This window comes from Carassius carassius, chromosome 49 (assembly GCF_963082965.1).
Source record: "Carassius carassius chromosome 49, fCarCar2.1, whole genome shotgun sequence".
NCBI lineage: Eukaryota > Metazoa > Chordata > Actinopteri > Cypriniformes > Cyprinidae > Carassius > Carassius carassius.
Genome location: NC_081803.1, coordinates 15312002 through 15331716, shown reverse-complemented (window position 1 = coordinate 15331716; position 19715 = coordinate 15312002). Strand labels below are relative to the sequence as shown.

Below are 19715 nucleotides of genomic sequence, written 5' to 3'. Positions count from 1 at the left end.
AGAGACGAGTGTTTTTTTCTGCGCTCTGATCTGTCTCCTGCGCTTGGCGCTTCTCCGTCTCCACGTGGGTTCTCCGCATCTAGCTCGGCCTGGATCATTTCTCGTGCGCTCTGCCTTATTTCCGCATCCAAGTAATGGTCTTTATAACGGGGATCAAGCACATTCGCGATGAAGTGCAGAGGATCCGAAAAGATCTCAGTGAGACGTGTGCTAACAGACTCTATAAGACTGTACTTTTCTTTGTTTTCACTTCGTGGTCCGTCTCAATCTCTTTGTTAGGAGACGCTTTAATGCTGCGAATAAAGGAATAAGAAGAGAGAGAATGTTCTCTATTAAGACCCACTGGTGTGAAGTGAATGTCACAGGGAGCTCGTGGTCTGCGCTATGCAGGTGCACGTGCAGGTCGCGGTTTCTGTTTGCGTCATCATAACATTTCGGCCGTGTTGTTTCGGTGATAAGTCTTTCGACCGAAAACTGAAAATGCACTTTTGGGCCATTTTCGGCCAAAATTTTTCGGTGGCCGAATATTCGGTGCATCCCTAGTTTATATTAATGAAGTCTTTAATCCTTCTCCATGGGGCTTGTGAATATTGTTGTGGGCATTGGGAGTCTATGAAGTCAGAAAGGTTTAGAACCACCGCCCTTGATGTAATGTACTCTTTGGGCAGTAAAATAATCTGTTTTTGTCAACTTTTTCTTAGAATTGCGAGAGGAGGTTAAGAAGCAACTGCAGCAAGACGTTAAATGTCCAGACTTGCATTGGTACAAACCTGGCGCTGTCCATCCATGCAGACATAAAGACAGCGCAGAAGGAGCCAGCTCAGACCCTGTGCATCTACCGGATGATTGTGTTTTTGGTATTGACACCAAAATGCCTGACTGCTCACCTAGAAGTTCTGGATGCTCTCACGTAAGCACTGGAGAGTTTCCAAATGATCACAGTCAATCTGAAGTAAATTTTAACACTAAAGGACATGTAGGTGTTGTTAACCACCACCTTATGGATGTTAATGCTGTTAAAAGCATTGAAGGAGCTGGTATGCCCAGGTCACCGAAGCAGTCCCGAAAGATGCGTAAACCTGACCGTGAGATATATCAGCCAGGGGGGCGAAGGTCTCAAGTACACAAAGAGACCAGGGTGAGCAAAGAATTAGATGGGGATCGAAAGAGAGGGGAAGAAGTGAGTGTAAAATCTGCTGAAACAATTACTAAGTGTGAGAAAGAGGAAAAGCTTAGAAACAGGCGAGGGAAAGATGGCAGGAAAAAACAAGAGTCCAGGGGAACTGTAGACTCCCCAAACAAAAATGAGAATAAAGTGGAGACTGTCACCGGTAAAGTCAACAGTCTCCATTTAGAATCTGAGGAAAGCAAAGATGGAGCTGGGAAGGATGGTACAAACAGGAGAAAACCTAATGGGGAAGGGCAAAGAAGCCAAGCAGGTGGAGGTAATGAAGTGACTGGAGAAGACAAAAAAATGGAGAGGGGTAATGGGAAATCTAGAGCAGGAAGGGAAAAAGGTAACAACCAGGTCTTTGCAAAGAAAGAGGAAGGGGAAGGGGTTGGAAATGGCTCAGACGCAGATCAACCTGAAGGAAAAAAGCAGAGAAGTGTTGGTGGAAAGGAGGCGAGTCGTGACCAGAACATGAACCATGAAAAACAACAAGGGAACAGGTCAAAAGAGAAAGGAAAACTATCTGATAGAACGGATTCAAACCGAGTCAACTCTGCCTCGAAGCGATACTCTCAGTCAGACATCCGGCGTCCTCGATACCGCACCTACAGCACGAGTTCGGCCAGTAGCGGGACCAGTATGGACGGTCTGGCTGAAGCTGAGAGACTCAGAGGGGAGGGTCATCAGCTGGCCGCACGCACTGTGGAGAGGACCACTGGACAGAAGGAGTTCATCCGAGGGAGCCAGGGCCGCCCAAGGAGACGGACGGCACAGACATTGTCATCCACAGATTCACTGGAGGAAAATGAGGTGTGGGAGAGAGAAGATCGAAGAGGCAGAGTTGCTGACGAAGCCAAGAGAACCCACAAAGGTCCTGAAGGGGGCGGAAAAGGGCAAAGAGCACCTGCATCTAGCTGTCGAGGAGGAATTTTAAGAGTTTCTTTGGATAAGCATTTAAGCGAGGAGCAAGCAAGTCGAAAAAACCCTAGAGGTCGTGGGAGGGGCATCCTAGTGCTTCCTGCCCATACTGATCTAACTTTGACCCCTGAACCTGGGCCTCAGCTTGGAGGAATGAGAGGAGGAATGGGCCTGAGCCGAGGAAGAGGGGGCCGTGGAGGAGGGACAAGACGCCTTTGGGATCCAAATAATCCGGAAAAGAAACCAGCACTGGTATCAAGCCAACAATCCCAGCATGCATCTCTCCAGCAGGCTTTGTACTTGCAGCAGGGTGGATGTGGGCCGCTACACTTTCTGGACACTGATGACGAGAGCACAGGAAGTCCTCCTGTCCGCCAGGGCGAGTTTTTTCAAAACCAGCAAGCCGCTGCCATGGCTTACTACAAATTCCAGAATTCTGACAATCCCTACTGTTATCCTCTATCGGCCAAATCCCCGAACACCCCACCACGCTATCCTTACCCATATCACATTCCTTACCAAATTCCTGGCTCTAATGGGATGTACCCTGCCTCTGTGCCACCATTTTATGGACCTAATGGGCAAGGTGGGCCAGGTTATCCCTCTCCAGTGGGATCTGGTCTCACTCCAGAAGAGGCAGAGGTGCAGACGAGAGGAGAGCTGGGAAAGTTGCTTCGGCTGGCTGACAGTCAGGAACTCCAACTCAGTAACCTGTTGTCCCGGGAACGACTGAGCCAGGAGGGTTTGGAGAGGATGGCCCAGCTCAGGTGTGTAATGAATGTTCAACATAGAGCATAAAAAATATTTTTTGTATTAGAGTTCTACACTAATAGTGAACATTATTCCAGCGTGATGAATTTTTCCTCTAATGTGTTTATATTTCTTCTATTGTTTTTGTAGGGCTGAACTCCTGACGTTGTACGAGCGGGTGATTTTGACAGACATAGAGTTCTCCGACTCTCAAAACCTGGATCAGGCTCTGTGGAAGAATGTATTTTACCAAGTGATAGAGAGGTTTAGGCAGCTACTGAAGGACCAGACGTTAGACACGGCCCCACAGATCAAAACCATGCTGATGACCATTCTAGAAGAGGTAGATATTAAAGTCCTCGTCATTCCAAGAAAATATCACAGTTTTGAGTAATGATCTATTCAAATTGTGAAAAATGCTTTTATATTTTGTTTTATATTATATAGCATTCTGTATTAATATCAATTGGTGACAGGACGCTTTGATGCAGTGCTTACTTTTTTCCCTAGGGGACAGTATTCTTTGATTCGCTGCTACAGAAGTTGCAGACAGTGTTTCAGTTCAAGCTCGAGGACTATATGGACTGCATGGCTATACGAGCAAGACCTCTACGCAAGACGGTATGCTCCTTCTGTTTCACAATCAAAATCAGAAAGAACTTTGTTGCCAAGTGTGTTTACAGAAAAGAAAGTATAAACAGTGCAGACATACATATAATTTAAGGTGATAAAACCACTAGTAATAACGAGAATAGACTAGAGAATAAATTATAAATAATAATATAGTAATGAAATATAGAGAAAGAGAAGATGTCAGTAGACAGAAATGTGAATGTGCATATATGCTATTTACAGATGTCCAGTCCTTAGGTGTGTTGTGTGTTTGGTTTTCTATTAATAGGCACTTTTATAGTTAGTTCTGCTGTTGTTGAGCACACTGAACAAGTGTGAATCCACTTTACCTCGTTGCAGGTGAAGTATGCTCTGATCAGTGCCCAGCGCTGCATGATCTGTCAGGGGGATATCTCGCGTTATCGTGAACAGGCTAGTGACTCTGCTAACTACGGGAAAGCACGCAGGTAATTCTGAAATGACCACGTTAAACAGAAAAGGTGTATTTGACTGCATATTACACTATTTCAGTATACATGCATGTGCTTCTCTTTATCATAGTGTATTGGCCAATTATAAAATGAATTAGAATTAAAAAACATGATAGGTAAAAATTGATAGCCTGAATGCACTGTAAGGTGCTTTGGATAAAAGCGTCTGCTGAATGCATAAATTTAATTAGGGGCCAAGCACCGAAGGTGCGTAGGCACCTATTGTATCCGTTAGGATTCTTATTTATTATTCTGCTTCTTCTTCCGCCGCAAGTCTATGGCAGCCCATAGAACCACTTGCGGGAAAGTTGTGCAATTTGGCACACTCATAGAGGACAATATCAACATTAACCACAGCACGTTTAGAGACTCTGACTCCAACTCTCTAGCGCCACCACTTGTCCAAAGATTAAATGTTTCTATAATAATAACTTTTGAACCGTAAGCCACAAAAGTACAATTATTTTTCCTCTGAAAATTGGCTCAGATCATATTCAGACCATGCTGGCAAAAAGTTATGGAATTCAAGTTGATTCGTCTAACCGTTCTCGAATGACACATGAACAAATTTGACGAAAAGCACGCAAGAATGCATGCAAGGCTATATCTCGGCAACGGTTTGGCATATTGAGACCGAACTTGGTGTGTGTTATAATAACCATGACCTGAGACTACCTGCCGTGTTTCGATGCAGCACCACTTAGTGGTCAGGAGATATGAAAAAAATCATATTTTTGCTTATAACTTCTGAATGGTTTGGCCAAAATTCACACAACTGGTCTCTTTAGATTCAGTGAGTCATGTCGAGTCGAATGATATCCATTTTTTCCGTGTCAGACATTTTAGGAGTCGGCCATTTTGAATTATGTTTTAAAATGCTGTGTTTTTGGAACGCAGCATTGTATAGTTACAAAAATATTCGGCTCCATGCCCTGAAGGTACTCAAAAACCACCTTGTGGTCAAGAGTTATAATGAAATATCAAAAAAATGCTAATAACTTTTGAATAAATTAGGCTATTGAAATGAAAATGGTCTCCCTATATTCTTTGTGGCTTGCCAAGAGCATCGATACCAATTATGCAAAAATTGGCCATACTTCCTGTCCGCCATTTTGATTAATGTTGAAAACCTACTTTTTCGAACTCCTCCTAGACCGTTAGTCCGATTTTCACCAAATTTGACGTAAATCATCTTCAGACTATGCTGGCAAAAAGTTATGGAATTCGTGTCGATATACAAAACGGTTCTCATTTAGCGCATCAACGAATTTGCTGGAAGGGTGCCAAAATGCAATTGAGGCTGTATCTCTGCAAAGCTTTTATATATTTGCACCAAACTTTGTATGTGTCATAGCCACCTCAAACGGACCATTCCACACTAATTTGGTAACGGGTAATAACTTTTTAATGCTTTAGCCTATTGGAATGAAACTGGTCTCAAAATATTCCCTGGTTTATGCCGACAACATAGATACCAAATATGCCAGATTAAGCTGAACTTCCAGTCCGCCATTTGGATTTATGTTGAATATCTACTTTATTGAACTTCTCATTAACTGTTGGTCCGATTTTCACCAAAATTGATTCAAATAATCTTCAGACTGTGCTGACAAAAAGTTATGGATTTCGTGTTGATAGACGCAACCATTTTCATACAGCGCCACTATGAACTTTAAGCACTGTGTCAAAATGACTCTAAGGCTATATATCTTCAAAGCTTTGACATACTTTGACATCACAAACTTTGTATGTGCAATAGTCACCTCACACTGACCATTCCACACTAATTTGGTAACAGCGCCACCTATAGGTCACACGTGATAAGCCAATAAATCCTATTACTAGTTGTTGTTTATTGTTTTCAAGCCATTTTGCCTAAAATAATCTTAAAACGGTTTTAATTACTCATTCCTGCCGTTCGTCTGAAACTTGCTTCTGTAGTGCTTGGCCCCGTAATTGCTGCTTGCAGCTATATTTTTAATTTTAATTATTTTACCAATGGCGAAGACACCAATTAAGTTTTCATATTTCGATGTTAACCTTTTTTTTTTATGTGCAGTTGGTATCTAAAAGCTCAGCAGATTGCTCCAAAAAACGGGCGACCCTACAACCAGCTGGCCCTACTAGCAGTGTATACGGTGAGACATCAGCATAACATCATTTTTATAAGACAAAGTGTTAGAATATTTACATCTTAATAGAAAATTAAGAAAGTTAAAGTTAAATAAAATTAAGACTGCTTAATTGCACATGTATTCAAATTATAAAATTTAAATTTGTATTTGTTTTTTTTACTTACTTGAGGCTTCTCAATTTTAAATCTTCTTTTTTTTCATTACTTGCTGCTTTTGATATTGGTTTAAATGATGACTATTAACATTAGTTAAATGAATTGTTTCTCCTCCTGTTTCTCGTTTAGAAGCGAAAGCTGGATGCTGTATACTATTACATGCGTAGTCTAGCCGCCAGTAACCCAATCCTCACAGCCAAGGAGAGCCTGATGAGTCTGTTCGAGGAAGCCAAGCGCAAGGTTTGCATGTTAACAAATGCTGCTCCAACAGAATAAATTCGATTTTGTTTTATTTGAGTTTAAATTTAAATATCAATGGCATAATTAACAATATTGGTTGTGCAACTGAAAAATGTCAGTATTCTTTATTGTCATTTGTGTTCATCTCTTGTAACCAAGGCTGACCAGATTGAATGCAGACGGAAGCAGGAAGTAGATGGAGGAATCCGTGGTCCCCGAGGTCATGTAGGTGGGCGTCGGGGTGAGGACGCCACTCGTGTGGAGATCTGGATACGTCCCACAGTGCATCTGGGCACTTCTCGTCCGACAGGCAGTGAATCGGGCAAAGACTCTGAGCAGCACGGAGAGCTGGGAACTCTGAGTCCCAGTGATGTGAGTGCTTATGAAATGTGTCATTTGCTCTGCTTACAGATAAAACTGTTCAAGTTTATTTTACACCATTTTAGGGTGGAAATGTTCAGATTGCTGCCCCCATCCAGATCTTTCATAGATCACTTAGAAATGACACTATAAAATGCCACCATTGCTGATGCATCTGCTAACAAACAGATAAAATTTGATTTGTTTTTTTACAGTATCCATCAAAAACTATTAGCAACCTGTTACACTAAAGGAAAGAAATATTCCTTTGAGCCACACAAATGTTTAAAAAAGCAGGCACAAACAGGCTCACATATGACACACATGCAAACACCCGCACACATCAGGAGAGCCAAAGAGGTCACGTCGAGTTGTTTATGAGCTGCACAGGATGAGGCTGACTATGAGTCACCCATCAGTGGCAGAAAAGGGCGTCATTGTGCCGTGATGCAGCTGTCATTTTGGTAACCTTGGATATTTGTCCACGTCAGCATTAAATGCACACTTACATTTTAAGAAAGTTGACCTCTTCCACCGCACCATTTGTCTTTTGTAAGGGTTAGCACGTTGTTTTGAGTCCGCTGCTTCAGGCAATACACTGATTTAATTAAATGAAAGCGATTTAGGTTTATCAGCTAAACTTTCTGATTGCGTGTGGAGTCTTGGTGACTGGGAGAAAACATGAGCTATTTTGTTACTACGATAATCGATTGCTATAATTACAATAATTTTTAATTACTCGAGTTAAATTACCCTTTTTTCTTACATTTTTCTGTCCTTTTCTTTACAGCTCAACAAGAGGTTTATTTTGAGTTTCCTGCATACTCATGGAAAGCTCTTCACTAAAGTAGGGTAAGTCTTAATGTCAACACATCTATTGTAAACATCCGTTTTTACTGCGTTGCTTCGCTGTTAATTTGACCTTTGACATTGGTCATCATCTAGAACAATCATATTGAGAGCTCAAAGGGCTGATTTTAGAACAGATCCTAGTTTATGTATAGTAAGCAACAGCCCTGAAAGGATTGTTTTTGGATCTGAACAAGTCAAGCTACAACATTGACTAAAACATATTTGTTTGGAATGTAATCATCAATTATATTAGGCAATTGTTTTATTCAGAAAGCTAATTAATGTTTAAAAAGATGTTTTTTTCGTTAAATTAAGAAATAACATATGACATGTAGGGATGGGCATTTTTAAATTATTGGATTCACTCACGGTACAGCTGCGCTTACCTACAGTCGTGAATGCAGAGGTGGACAGCTGTATTTCTTCAGTCGACTGCTGTTTGGATTTCATTTGATTTTTTTTTTTTCATTGTGGTGGTGATATTATATGGTTTCGCTGATTCATTTGAGCAAAAATAATTATATTTTGTAATATCATGTAGCAAGATCATTTTGATCAAAGTAACTTCACGAGGCAGGTGATGATATTCTGTGATCAAATACAATCAACTTGTTAACACATTCCACAACACCACCCAGTGCATTTAGTTATAACTGACTTTTAGTATTCATGCTTAGAATTTTTCCCTGCATTTATGGCCAGCAAAGCAATATGTAGTAAAATTCAAACTGTATTTTATTTTTCTAATAATGATTACAGAACAAGTAGTCAACTATTTGTGCACACCCCTTATAACATGCTGGTAAATACACAGAAAGTAATTTTCATTAATAATATTCTGTACTCGTTTGCATAATGTATCGTGATTGGTCTTCAGGATGGAGAGTTTTCCTGCTGTAGCGAGTCGAGTGTTGCAGGAGTTTCGGGCCCTCCTCCAGCACAGCCCCTCCCCCCTCGGCAGCACACGCATGTTGCAGATCATCACTATTAACATGTTCATCATCCATAACGCACAGATCAGAGGTAAAACTACAACACTACCAGTGGCTATAGAGCCAGTCTGGTCCTTTGAAAAGAACCTCTCTTGCTTTTCACTTTTGCTCTGCCTCTCAATCTTTCTCTCTTTCTCGTAGCTGAAGGGCAGGGTGAAACTCGGTCTGTATTGGAGGAGCAGACCATATCTCTTGGTTTAGCTATGTTTGGTCTCCTTGTGCAACGTTGCACTGAACTCCTGCAAGAAACACCTGCTGGTGAGTCGACAATGGGTGTGTTTCAAAACAACCCTCTACACATACCTTGGCAATAGAATCGCCATTGGCTAGTACATTTTTAGTTTACTCACAAGACTGATGTACTATATATATATATATATATATATATATATATATATATATATATATATATATATATATATATATATATATATATATATATATATATATATATATATATATATATATATATATTCGGGCTGCCCTCGACTCAATTTTCCTGGGTGCCTAGTAGTCGTTCATTTTAAGCATTAGTTGACAAATCACGTTTATGAATAAACCATTTAAATCATGCTAATGGGCCTTTATTTGCATACATAGCCGAATAAGCGCAAATGCGCATTCATAAAGCTTGTCACAGCACACCTACAGATGTAATGATGATGAATGTGTCAGGAAAAAAAATAGTAAGATTAAACTAGGGGTTGTGCACGAATAGTTGGAACTTTTGAATATTCGGTCTGTAATTATTATTTGAGCAATAAAAAACAGTATTCAGATTTTACTGTGTGTTAATTTGCTGGCCTTAAATGCAGCTAATCCATGATAAATCCTAAGCAGTTATAACTAAATGCACTGGGTGGCGCGGTGGAGCATGTTAACAAATTGATAGTATTTGATCACAGAATGTTGTCATCTGCCTTGCAAAGTTTGGATTTTCTTTGATCTAAATGATCTGATAAAATGTAATTACTTCTGATCAAATTAATTAGTGAAACTGATTCATCATACCACCACCACATTAAGAAATCACATGAAATGCAAACACAGTTGACTAAGGAAGGACGGCTGTCTATCACTGCATTCTCGACTGCAGGTAAGGGCAGTTGTACTCCAACTGAGCCGAGAAGACAGCGCATTCTGATAGCCAAATGATCTTGAGACGTATAGAAAGTTTCCTTGAGAGAGAGTGGTTTAAATTCAACTAATAAAATTTTGGTTTACCAAGCCTCTTTTCATCACGGTGGCACGGTTCAACTTTTTCACGGTTCTCGCATGGTTAGAGTCACGGTTTTCGGTACAGTTCGGTATGTGCTATGTTAATGGAAAAACTATACTTTCTAATAAAAAAAAAAAGAGAAGAATATTCTATCCAACTACAAGCAACAGCACAAATACAATAGAGTAAAAATACAAACAATAAACAGTGATTTTCCTTTCTTTCTTTTTTTTAGGTAGGTATAGCATAAGTTTTTAGGTACAGAAATTAAATGAAGTAATGAAGTGTAAAACAGCATTGCATATTGGACTGTATAAGTTAAAGATTATTCTTTATTAAAGTTATAAAAGCTTTTTAATCAAGAGCAGTGTGTGATTTCTTTGTTGTTGCTGTTCGATTAATATAAAGACTGTCACTTTAAGAGAATGCACTGATACAGTAGGCCTACGTTCAGCCGGCTATGTCTGCTGTAGGATACCAGAGAATGTCTAATATGGCGAGAAGTTTCACTCTCACTACACTTCCGGCTTCTGAACTGGTTGCAGTTCCACTCTGATTCCATATGAGGGCGCTCACAGGACGAGGGCAGAATGAATGGAGGTCAATGGCGGTATACCCCTCAAAATCCACTTTTCTCAGGATATAATTTTTTTGTGTAGTAATTTGAATGTTGTATTCGAAAGGAGATGCAAAGAAATTACACATTGCTGGGTGTTAGATTTTTTGTAGTCACTTATTTGCTTTAAAAAGTCTTTTAAAATGTCAATGATGTCATACACATCGTACGACCAGAGATACTGCTTTACGGCAATCCTTCAGTCACTTTGGTGCTTTCAGAGAATGTCTATGGTGCTTTCCAGAGCCGCTGGGTAACTCCTAAAAAAAAAAACATTCAGTCTGTAGAAGGTGATTCAGTGAAGTAGTTAAAATAGTTAAAATATTAACAAAACAATTTGTATGTAGCAATCGAGTAAGGGAAGAGTCCCCCTCCCAACAACACGTATCGTTACGATCTGTGGTAGCCCGCGCAACCTGGCCGATTTTGGACATTAGCCAACTTGGCATTTGGCCAACTTTCCCTCCCACGTGAACCAACGTAAATTTAGGTAGGCTTTGACAATTAACACAGTCCACATGGGTTACCTTTTTTCGTCCTTGGGAAATGAGAAATAGGACAACCCTTGCCCACTATTAGAACAATTTATCATTGCACACCTGCGAGGCATTTTTTTCCTTTTTCAGTTTTTATTGATATTTAGCACTATTGAACGTGACATTTGTTTGTGGTTTTTTTAAGGTGGCAATACTATACCATATGTATCCGGTATTTCTTAACACATGAATAACACAACAAGTACTCAAATTCAATTTATTTTCTGTGTAAATTTCACAGTACATACATAACAATAGGCAGATAAAAGTGCCAGCAACCAAAAAAAAAAGTTGCTGCATTGAAAAGAAAAACTTGGGCGAAAAAGTTCGCCTTAACATTCTGATCCCGCTGATTCTGATTCGGATGCCATCAAGCGGTATCTCTGGTCGTAATCAGTCCTTCACTGACCAATCATCGTTCATTAGCAGAATGCTAGCGTGTTATGGGCAACAACAACTCAACCTGTAAGAAATTGAAAGGACATAAGTACTCGTTCATTCAACGTTCGACCTATAACCCATGTTGAACTTGCAAAACCTACAATCAGATCTGAGATTTATCAACGGCAGTCGGGTGAAAGGGACAAGTTTAGCCGTCTGGCCCCATAGACTCCCATTCATTTTGCGCTCATGACAATCACCCCCAGTGGAACTCTGGTGGAACTGCAACCAAAATTCGGTACAACAGGACTTAATAGGGAGTGGGAAGGCTCACCGTAGACGGGCTCTGAGGATACTTACCAAGACGGTCATTTTGACATAATTTTTGTGTGAATTTGTCCATTTAAACACAATACTTAAGAGAGAGCTTAATATTTGCGCTCGTTCTGAGGCACGAGCTCGCGTCCTTTGGCTCTTAAATGTTTAAACTGACTAAGCTTAAATGAGTTTAGTTAAATAAATATTAATGTGTGCTGTTCAGGTCTCATCTGTACCCGGATGATGAGGGAATAAATGACTGCTCATCATCCAGCATATGGCATTCGCATTGAACAACAGTGAATGATTTGTCCAGGGTGGGTTTTTTACCAAACCTTGTGTGGTGAACCGAACGGGGGTTTTTTTTTTCTGCGAACCGTGCCACCCCTAATATACAGTACAGACCAAAAGTTTGGACACACCTTCTCATTCAAAGAGTTTTCTTTATTTTCATGACTATGAAAATTGTAGATTCACACTGAAGGCATCAAAACTATGAATTAACACATGTGGAATTATATATGGAATTATATACATAACAAAAAAGTGTGAAACAACTGAAAATGTCATATTCTAGGTTCTTCAAAGTAGCCACCTTTTGCTTTGATTACTGCTTTGCACACTCTTGGCATTCTCTTGATGAGCTTCAAGAGGTAGTCACCTGAAATGGTCTTCCAACAGTCTTGAAGGAGTTCCCCGAGAGATGCTTAGCACTTGTTGGCCCTTTTGCCTTCTGTCTGCGGTCCAGCTCACCCCTAAACCATCTCGATTGGGTTCAGGTCCGGTGACTGTGGAGGCCAGATCATCTGGCGCAGCACCCCATCACTCTCCTTCTTGGTCAAATAGCGCTTGATGCCTTCAGTGTGACTCTACAATTTTCATAGTCATGAAAATAAAGAAAACTCTTTGAATGAGAAGGTGTGTCCAAACTTTTGGTCTGTACTGTATATATATATATATATATATATATATATATATATATGTGTGTGTGTGTGTGTGTGTGTGTGTATGCATGCATGCACGTATGTATGTATGTATGTATGTATATAAATGCTTATGTTTGTAAAATGGCACAGCTTTTTAAATATCTGAAAGTAAACTTTTAACATCAGTCAGTCAAGCATTATATTATGATATCATGTTAATCAAAACAGGGACGATAATAGGTGAGCGCCAGCCAATGAGTTCGCCCAGTACCAGAAAAACCGGCAGTATCTTATAGTTGTTCTTAAAAGCTGAAGAATTCTGAATGAACTGTTACTTTGACAGGAAAATACAACAAAGTATATAACATGTAGCTCGTCAAATCAACATTGTATGTATTTTTGTGTGTGTGTGAGAAACTGTGCTCTCAGCAAAGCAACAGCGAGTCATGCGCATTCACACTAGAGTTTACGGTATGTCAAAAACAGGTGTGCTGTGCATCCTTTGAGATGAATTTAAAAAAATCACAGATCGCTTGACGGAGATTCAAACTGAAGTGCTCAGAGTGTTCGCAAGTGAAAATATATCTGTGCTAAGCTTATGCTTAGCCTTCAACTCACACACTGGCGAGTAAAATTTAAGAATTAATTTGCCAATGGCTAATGTTAGACATCATTTAGTCGCACAGAGTGAAGTTTAAGTCTCATATGTGAGTTATTTAGTCAATGTAGATGGTTGCAAAACCTTGTGTGGTGCCTATGTAGACAGCATAAAATCATTCTGGGTAAAAATCTCAGTGTTTGTGACCCCTATGCAGCTTTGTCAGATTTTTTTGCTTTCTTTTTTTCCCTCTGCCAGAGCCCATCCCAGCAGAAGAGCTGGGGGAGTTTGAAGAAATGGACGATGAGGAGGGGATGGTACGGGTGTCTGTCTTCCCTCCAGACCTCAGAGAGCTGCTACCCAGCATGAAGGTCTGGTCTGACTGGATGCTAGGCCACCCAGACAAGTGGAACCCTCCTCCCTGCAGTATTCAGTGAGTCCTGCTTGCGTTACGTTCACAGGGCCATGTTGGTTTGAAACTGATCTGAGTAAAATGGTACTGTGTGTGTTTCTAGGGGGGGTCCAGACGTGTGGCAGTGTCTTGCAAATCTGTGCAACTCTTTGGCACACGTGTATCATGGTGAGGTTCTGCTGTATAAAGCTGATGTAGATGGAGAAGGAGATGAGGAACTCAGAGTCCTACAGCTGGAGGAAGACAAAATGCTCTCTGGCTTTGTCCCACTGCTAGCTGCCCCACAGGAAGCCTGCTATATAGACCAAGGAACAGATAAGGTCAGTACTGTACACACCTATGGATTGTATATAAGAAAATAGGGCTGTCAATATCAGATACAATAGAATTTTTTTTATGTGTTCACCATTCATGTTAAAGTAAAAAATTATATCTAGATTAATTCTATCTACATTTATTTTATCAACTGAATTAACTATTAATATATTATGCCCAAATGGCTTTATTTTTATATTGAATTTTATATTTTTATATAGTCTACTTGGTCCATTATCGCCTGCTAGGTGGACAATATAACAAATTTAGGACTGTCAGTAGGTAACAATAATTTGTAATTTTATTTTACGATTACCTTTTTTTTTTTTTTTTTTATTCTGTCTATATTTATTTTATTAAATAAATTAACTATTTATTTTAAATTCCAGTTTACTACAGGTGACCTTATTATTATTATTTTATTTTTTTATGTAGTCCATTGTTTATTATTGCCTGATAAGTGGATAATATTAGGGCTCCCAGTAGAATAAAAAAAAAGTATTATTATTTCTTAATTTACCATATTATTATTATTTTTTATTTTTTTTATCCAAGTTGCTAAAATTGGAAATTGTATTTTAGATTTCATTTTACAGGTGCATCTCAGTTAATAAGAATGTTCATTTCAGTGTTCACTTATTTCAGTAATTCAACTCAAATTGTGAAACTTGTGTATTAAATACGTATCACTGTGAATTGGTGGGTTTTTGTTAAATGTGAACCAAAATTATCACAATTTAATTTAATAATTTGAGATGCACCTGTAGATATTTTATTTACTCCATTCAGTGTTAATGCATTAATAATTATTTTGAGCAAAGAAACTGGTCTATAATAATCAGTCAAATTAAGTGTAAAATTTTGTAAATAAAACATTTCCTCTAATAAATCAAATTTAGTAGCAGTAGTTATCTCAAAACTGAATGTTTTTATTTTGTAGGCTATAGCAGCTGACTGTAAGAGAGTGACCGTTCTGAAGTACTTCCTGGAAGCTCTGTGTGGGCAGGAAGAGCCGCTGCTGGCTTTTAAAGGAGGAAAGTATATTTCCATGGCAACACCTCCTACACCCAGCGTAAACAAAGAGAACAAGGCGCAAATGCAAGAACAGGTATATTGAACCTCTCATTATTAATGGAAGAAAATTTTATCTGTTTTGTATTGCTTATCCTCAAATATTTTGATATATCTTTTTTCTAGTCATCACTCAACACAATGTGTGGCTCAACTATCTAGGCAGAGCACTGCTAATTTCCCTGTTTTCTCAGGAGGATGATGTCATAGTGGAAGAATCGTCTCTCTCTGCATCAGAAGGGGAGATCGATGGAGAAATGGAAGGAGACGGAAGTGAGGATGATATCAAAGAGCTGAGGGCACGACGTCACGCTCTCACACACAAGCTGGCACAGCGGCAGAAACGGCTGGATAAGATACAGGTATCTCCAGATGCCATCTTTATCTGTACATGAGGTTGAACAGCTTTTTTGAAGTCGACATTTATGTGATGAAAGTCGAGTCGACATCGACTAGTCACTGATGACGTCATTAATTAGCAAATAACACCTTGTTCACAGCTATGGCAAGTGACACAGCACTGCTACACATAGCTATTGCTCCTATAACAGCTTGTTTTTATCAGTTCTTTTGTCTTTGGGTTGCTATATTTTTCTCAGGTTTCTGCTCGTTCTTCAGATACAGATAAAGTAGCACAGTAAAGATTGCATTTATATGAATGCATTAGTGAGAGAGTGGTTGCATGTGTGAATTAATTCTACCTCGCAGCGTCTCTCTACTAATAGTGAACCTGTGGGTTTTAGTTACAAAGAAATATGTGCTAGAACATTTTAGTTTCACAGAAAACACTAACAGTGTTAACATTTCCGCACTACTGAATGATTCTGTGCGCTACTGTCTGAAGCCTATGTGTATGTATTACAACAGCAGAGCAGTTTAAAATGTGCATTCTTCCATTCAGTTTCGAGCATCCAGTGGTATAATCACGCAAATCTTTTGAAGCACTTTCGGAGTATGTATTTATTTGTCATATTAACAGTTTGGAAACAGCGTAAATGTGGAATTCAAGGATTTCTTACCCTGTTGCGCCCTCTATAGGACCAGAGCAGAGAATTAAAGTCGACTGGTCTGTGCAACCCCTAGTCTGTACACCTCATCTACTTTTGACGTTAGTGTTTCTTGCACCAGAATATTTAGCTAATGATAAAGAGCTGAGCAAGTGTCTGTTTCTGTCCTCCAGGCTGTTCTGCAGACAGGTGGGCAGCTGGAGATTGAGATCAGGCCACTCTATCTGGTCCCGGACACAAACGGCTTCATAGATCATCTGGAGGGCCTGAGAAAGCTTCTGTCCTGTGGGACGTACATCCTGGTTGTGCCTCTTATTGGTGAGACTCTTTTTGATAATTAAATTACACACAAATGTTTCACTCTTCTTGGCCGTTTAATGTTTCTCTTTGTCATTGTGACAGTGATCACAGAGTTGGACGGTCTGGCTAAAGGGCAGGACAGTCGTGAGGGGATCAGTAATGGTGCCCATGCCCGACAGGTGCAGGAAAGAGCCAGAGCAGCAGTCATATTTCTGGAAAAAGCATTTGAGGCTAGAGATCCCTGCATCAGAGCGCTCACCAGCAGAGGAAACCCACTGGAGTCCATTGCCTTCCGCAGCGAGGACACGTCTGGACAAAAGGTCTGTGTATTTCTTCCCCTTTGAGAAAATATGTTGGCACTAAAATATGGCTTCCTCATTAACCTGCAACTCTAGTGTGAAGAATCCCTTGAGAAGTTCACGAATGCACTTTAAAAAGACTTATTCTATTAATCTATTAAAGACTTATTAATCTATTTTTGAGCAACCCACTCATTGTGCGTCTGTCTCCCCAGGGCAACAACGATGATGTCATCCTGGCCTGCTGTCTGCACTACTGTCAGGACAAAGCCAAGGGCTTCATGACTGCTGAGAGAAGTCAGTTCACTTACTTGTACTTGTTATGGGCCAATCACACGGGGCGCGCTTTTGAATTCCATCTGAAGTTGTTTCTAATTATTAATCCATTTACACATTTTTACTCAGCCACTCAAGCCATCCAAGAGGTGGATGAGTTTTGTTTCTTCATGGGACCAGATTAGGACAAATTTAGCATTACATCACTTGCTCACCAATGGATCCTCTTTAGTCAATGGGTGCCATCAGAATGAGTGTCCAAACAGCTGATAAAAAATTTCTCTTTTCTGACTCTCGTTTTGTATTCTCCAGATGGGTCAGTCAGGTTGTGCAGAGAGGTGGTCTTGCTCACAGATGACCGCAACCTGCGAGTTAAAGCTCTCACACGTAATGTGCCTGTTCGGGACATCCCAGCGTTCCTGATCTGGGCTCAAGTGGGCTGAACCACAGACTGACCTACCGCTGTACAAACCAGTCATCTTCCACTGCGAAAGTTGGAGATGAAGAAATGATGTCACACAGAGAAGATGAGTATAAAGGGGAAACATACTACAAGCTTTTTGTCAAACAGAGCGGAGTGACACATCATGCCACTTTACAAGAAAGAAATGAGTATTTTCCCCTTAAAACGCAGCGTGCATAGACAACACGCTTACTACTTGAGGGTGAGATAGACAAGATTGGAGGGGGATGAAACTTAGCTGATTCGGGGGGTTGATTAAAGTACAGGATGAAGAGGAAGCACATGGGCTGTACGTGTGAGAGAGAAACCAGCAGTTCTGCTGTTTAGAGTGAAGGCTTGTAGTGATTGTGTGGAGTCACATGTCCTGCAGATGCGCTAATTCCAGCGCTTCAGCTGCTCTCAAAAGGCCTGTGATGGCAAGAGCTCCAGTAGGGGACGCCATGAGGCGGTCTCACTTTCCACTTCAGTGGCACATGAGGCCCTGATTGTGTTTTCATTGCCTCAGTGCATGCTTGGTTTGCTTTAAGCATGATTGTTTTAAAGCTCTTACAATTTTTAGCTGCTTATTTAAGTTTGCATTGCAGTTTTGACTTCAGTTTGGAGTGTCAGGTTCTTGTAATAGGTCACATGGTTTAGTTGCAACACTCATAACGGTTTGATCTTCAGTAGTAGCATCTTTATAAGTGTGTGAATCCAAGTCCGAATATATCTGCTTGTCAAGTAAATGCTGAAGTAATAGAATGTCATCACATTATTTTTAATACAGAAGAATCAGGTTTAGTTTGAGGAAAACAAGGCTTTCACCACATTGACTTTGACCACTTTGAATTTGATATTGCTGAAAGTTACCACAAAGTTTAGCTGTCTCTGAATGGAAATCTACATTTATTTTTGTTTTTAAGGTAGCGCTAACAGAAAACGTCATTTAGTTTCCTGCCCCCCCCCCCCCCCCCCCCAAAGACGACAACTTGTATGAACAAGTGGGTTATTTAGATACCGATCACAACCATCAAGAAAACTCCCATACTTTATAGAGTCTTGGAAATGTTTTCAGATGTTCTGTGCAATTAATTTCATGTTTAGTGGTTTGTCTGTACTTGCATTTTAGTGTGTTTATTTTTTTTTTTCATTTCCAGAGCTTAAGTATTGTAGTTCTAACGGGACATGGTGTCGTCCTGTTACAGGCTGTTTGTTTTAATGCTCAAATATCATTCACCTCTGATTACAAGTCTTCTTAATTTGTTTTTAATGTTGTCGATTTCATTAAAACTAATTTCTGAGTTAATCATATGTGATGTTTAGCCTCTGCTGCTGTTTGAACTTTAGACATCACGGTTTTATACTGCTAACAGGTTTAATGTCACTGCATTGGAGCAATTTAACTCCATAATTACAGTGCTGATTTAAGATCAGCATCCCATTTTTATCTGATGTCATTTGAGATCAAATATCAGCACTGACAACTCTGTGTAAATGAAATCACATGCCCACAGAGTGCTGAATGTTTTATTAAGTCTTAATACTATAATGCATACATCGAATACTTGTTTAATCTGCAAAGTACAAACATTAAATTGAATTAGGAAGGAAAATCTGTGCAAACTGTTCAGACTTCAGAAACATCTTAAAATATAACATCATGAACCAAACTGGCCTGCAGGGTAAGTACAAAAAAAGATGAAAATTTTGTACACTCTTTCCCTCCCCCGTAAAAAGATAATGAAAATCAGAAAAAGAAAATGGTCCTACATATGTTTGGCATTCAAATTCCAGTAACATTACATATTCATGAGGGGGTAAGTGATTAGTGAGTTCATTGATATTTAAATGATTTCTATTTGGCATAATCACTGTCCTTGACTGTAGAAATGTTCATAAAGACAATCATATCCTCAGACAAATAGCACATGACTTCCAGCAGATGCAGCAGCCATCAGGAATTATTTTTACATGCATGGCAGATTTCAGTATTATGTTGTTATGGTTACATCCGTTCAAGTTCTGCTATAGAAGTCACCATTAAAGCAGTAAATCATCGCCCCTTCATTGCTTTTCACATTAACATGCAATAACATTAATTGAAAATTCTATAAAACCAAAAAAAAACATTATTCAATGACTTCCGTGAGCATCAACTCTGAAATGATGAGTTTTAGAGACTTTAAAATATTACCACGTATCTTGCTCAAAGAATGCATGTATTTCAGTCACACAAGAGCTTCCTTATGAGGTCAGAGTCCTCCAGTGCAGCTGTAAACAGACCTCACGAAACAGCAGAATCAAAACTATAAACTGCACATCA

General features: G+C 39.7%; 1 protein-coding gene across 1 annotated transcript in view; it reads left to right on the top strand.

Annotated features, from left to right (window-relative positions):
* LOC132132367 (telomerase-binding protein EST1A-like) overlaps positions 1-18698 on the top strand; it is a 32255-nt gene extending 13557 nt beyond the window's left edge. The window contains exons 3-20 of the mRNA XM_059544740.1: positions 702-2856; positions 2990-3182; positions 3350-3460; positions 3812-3918; positions 6002-6080; positions 6362-6472; positions 6632-6844; positions 7623-7684; positions 8562-8707; positions 8818-8934; positions 13529-13703; positions 13786-14002; positions 14938-15105; positions 15263-15430; positions 16249-16393; positions 16478-16695; positions 16890-16971; positions 17263-18698. Of these exons, the coding sequence (XP_059400723.1) occupies positions 702-2856; positions 2990-3182; positions 3350-3460; positions 3812-3918; positions 6002-6080; positions 6362-6472; positions 6632-6844; positions 7623-7684; positions 8562-8707; positions 8818-8934; positions 13529-13703; positions 13786-14002; positions 14938-15105; positions 15263-15430; positions 16249-16393; positions 16478-16695; positions 16890-16971; positions 17263-17393 (4598 nt within the window). The 3' untranslated portion in view covers positions 17394-18698. The remainder of the gene's footprint in view (positions 1-701; positions 2857-2989; positions 3183-3349; positions 3461-3811; positions 3919-6001; positions 6081-6361; positions 6473-6631; positions 6845-7622; positions 7685-8561; positions 8708-8817; positions 8935-13528; positions 13704-13785; positions 14003-14937; positions 15106-15262; positions 15431-16248; positions 16394-16477; positions 16696-16889; positions 16972-17262) is intronic.
* The last annotated feature ends 1017 nt before the right edge of the window (positions 18699-19715 follow it).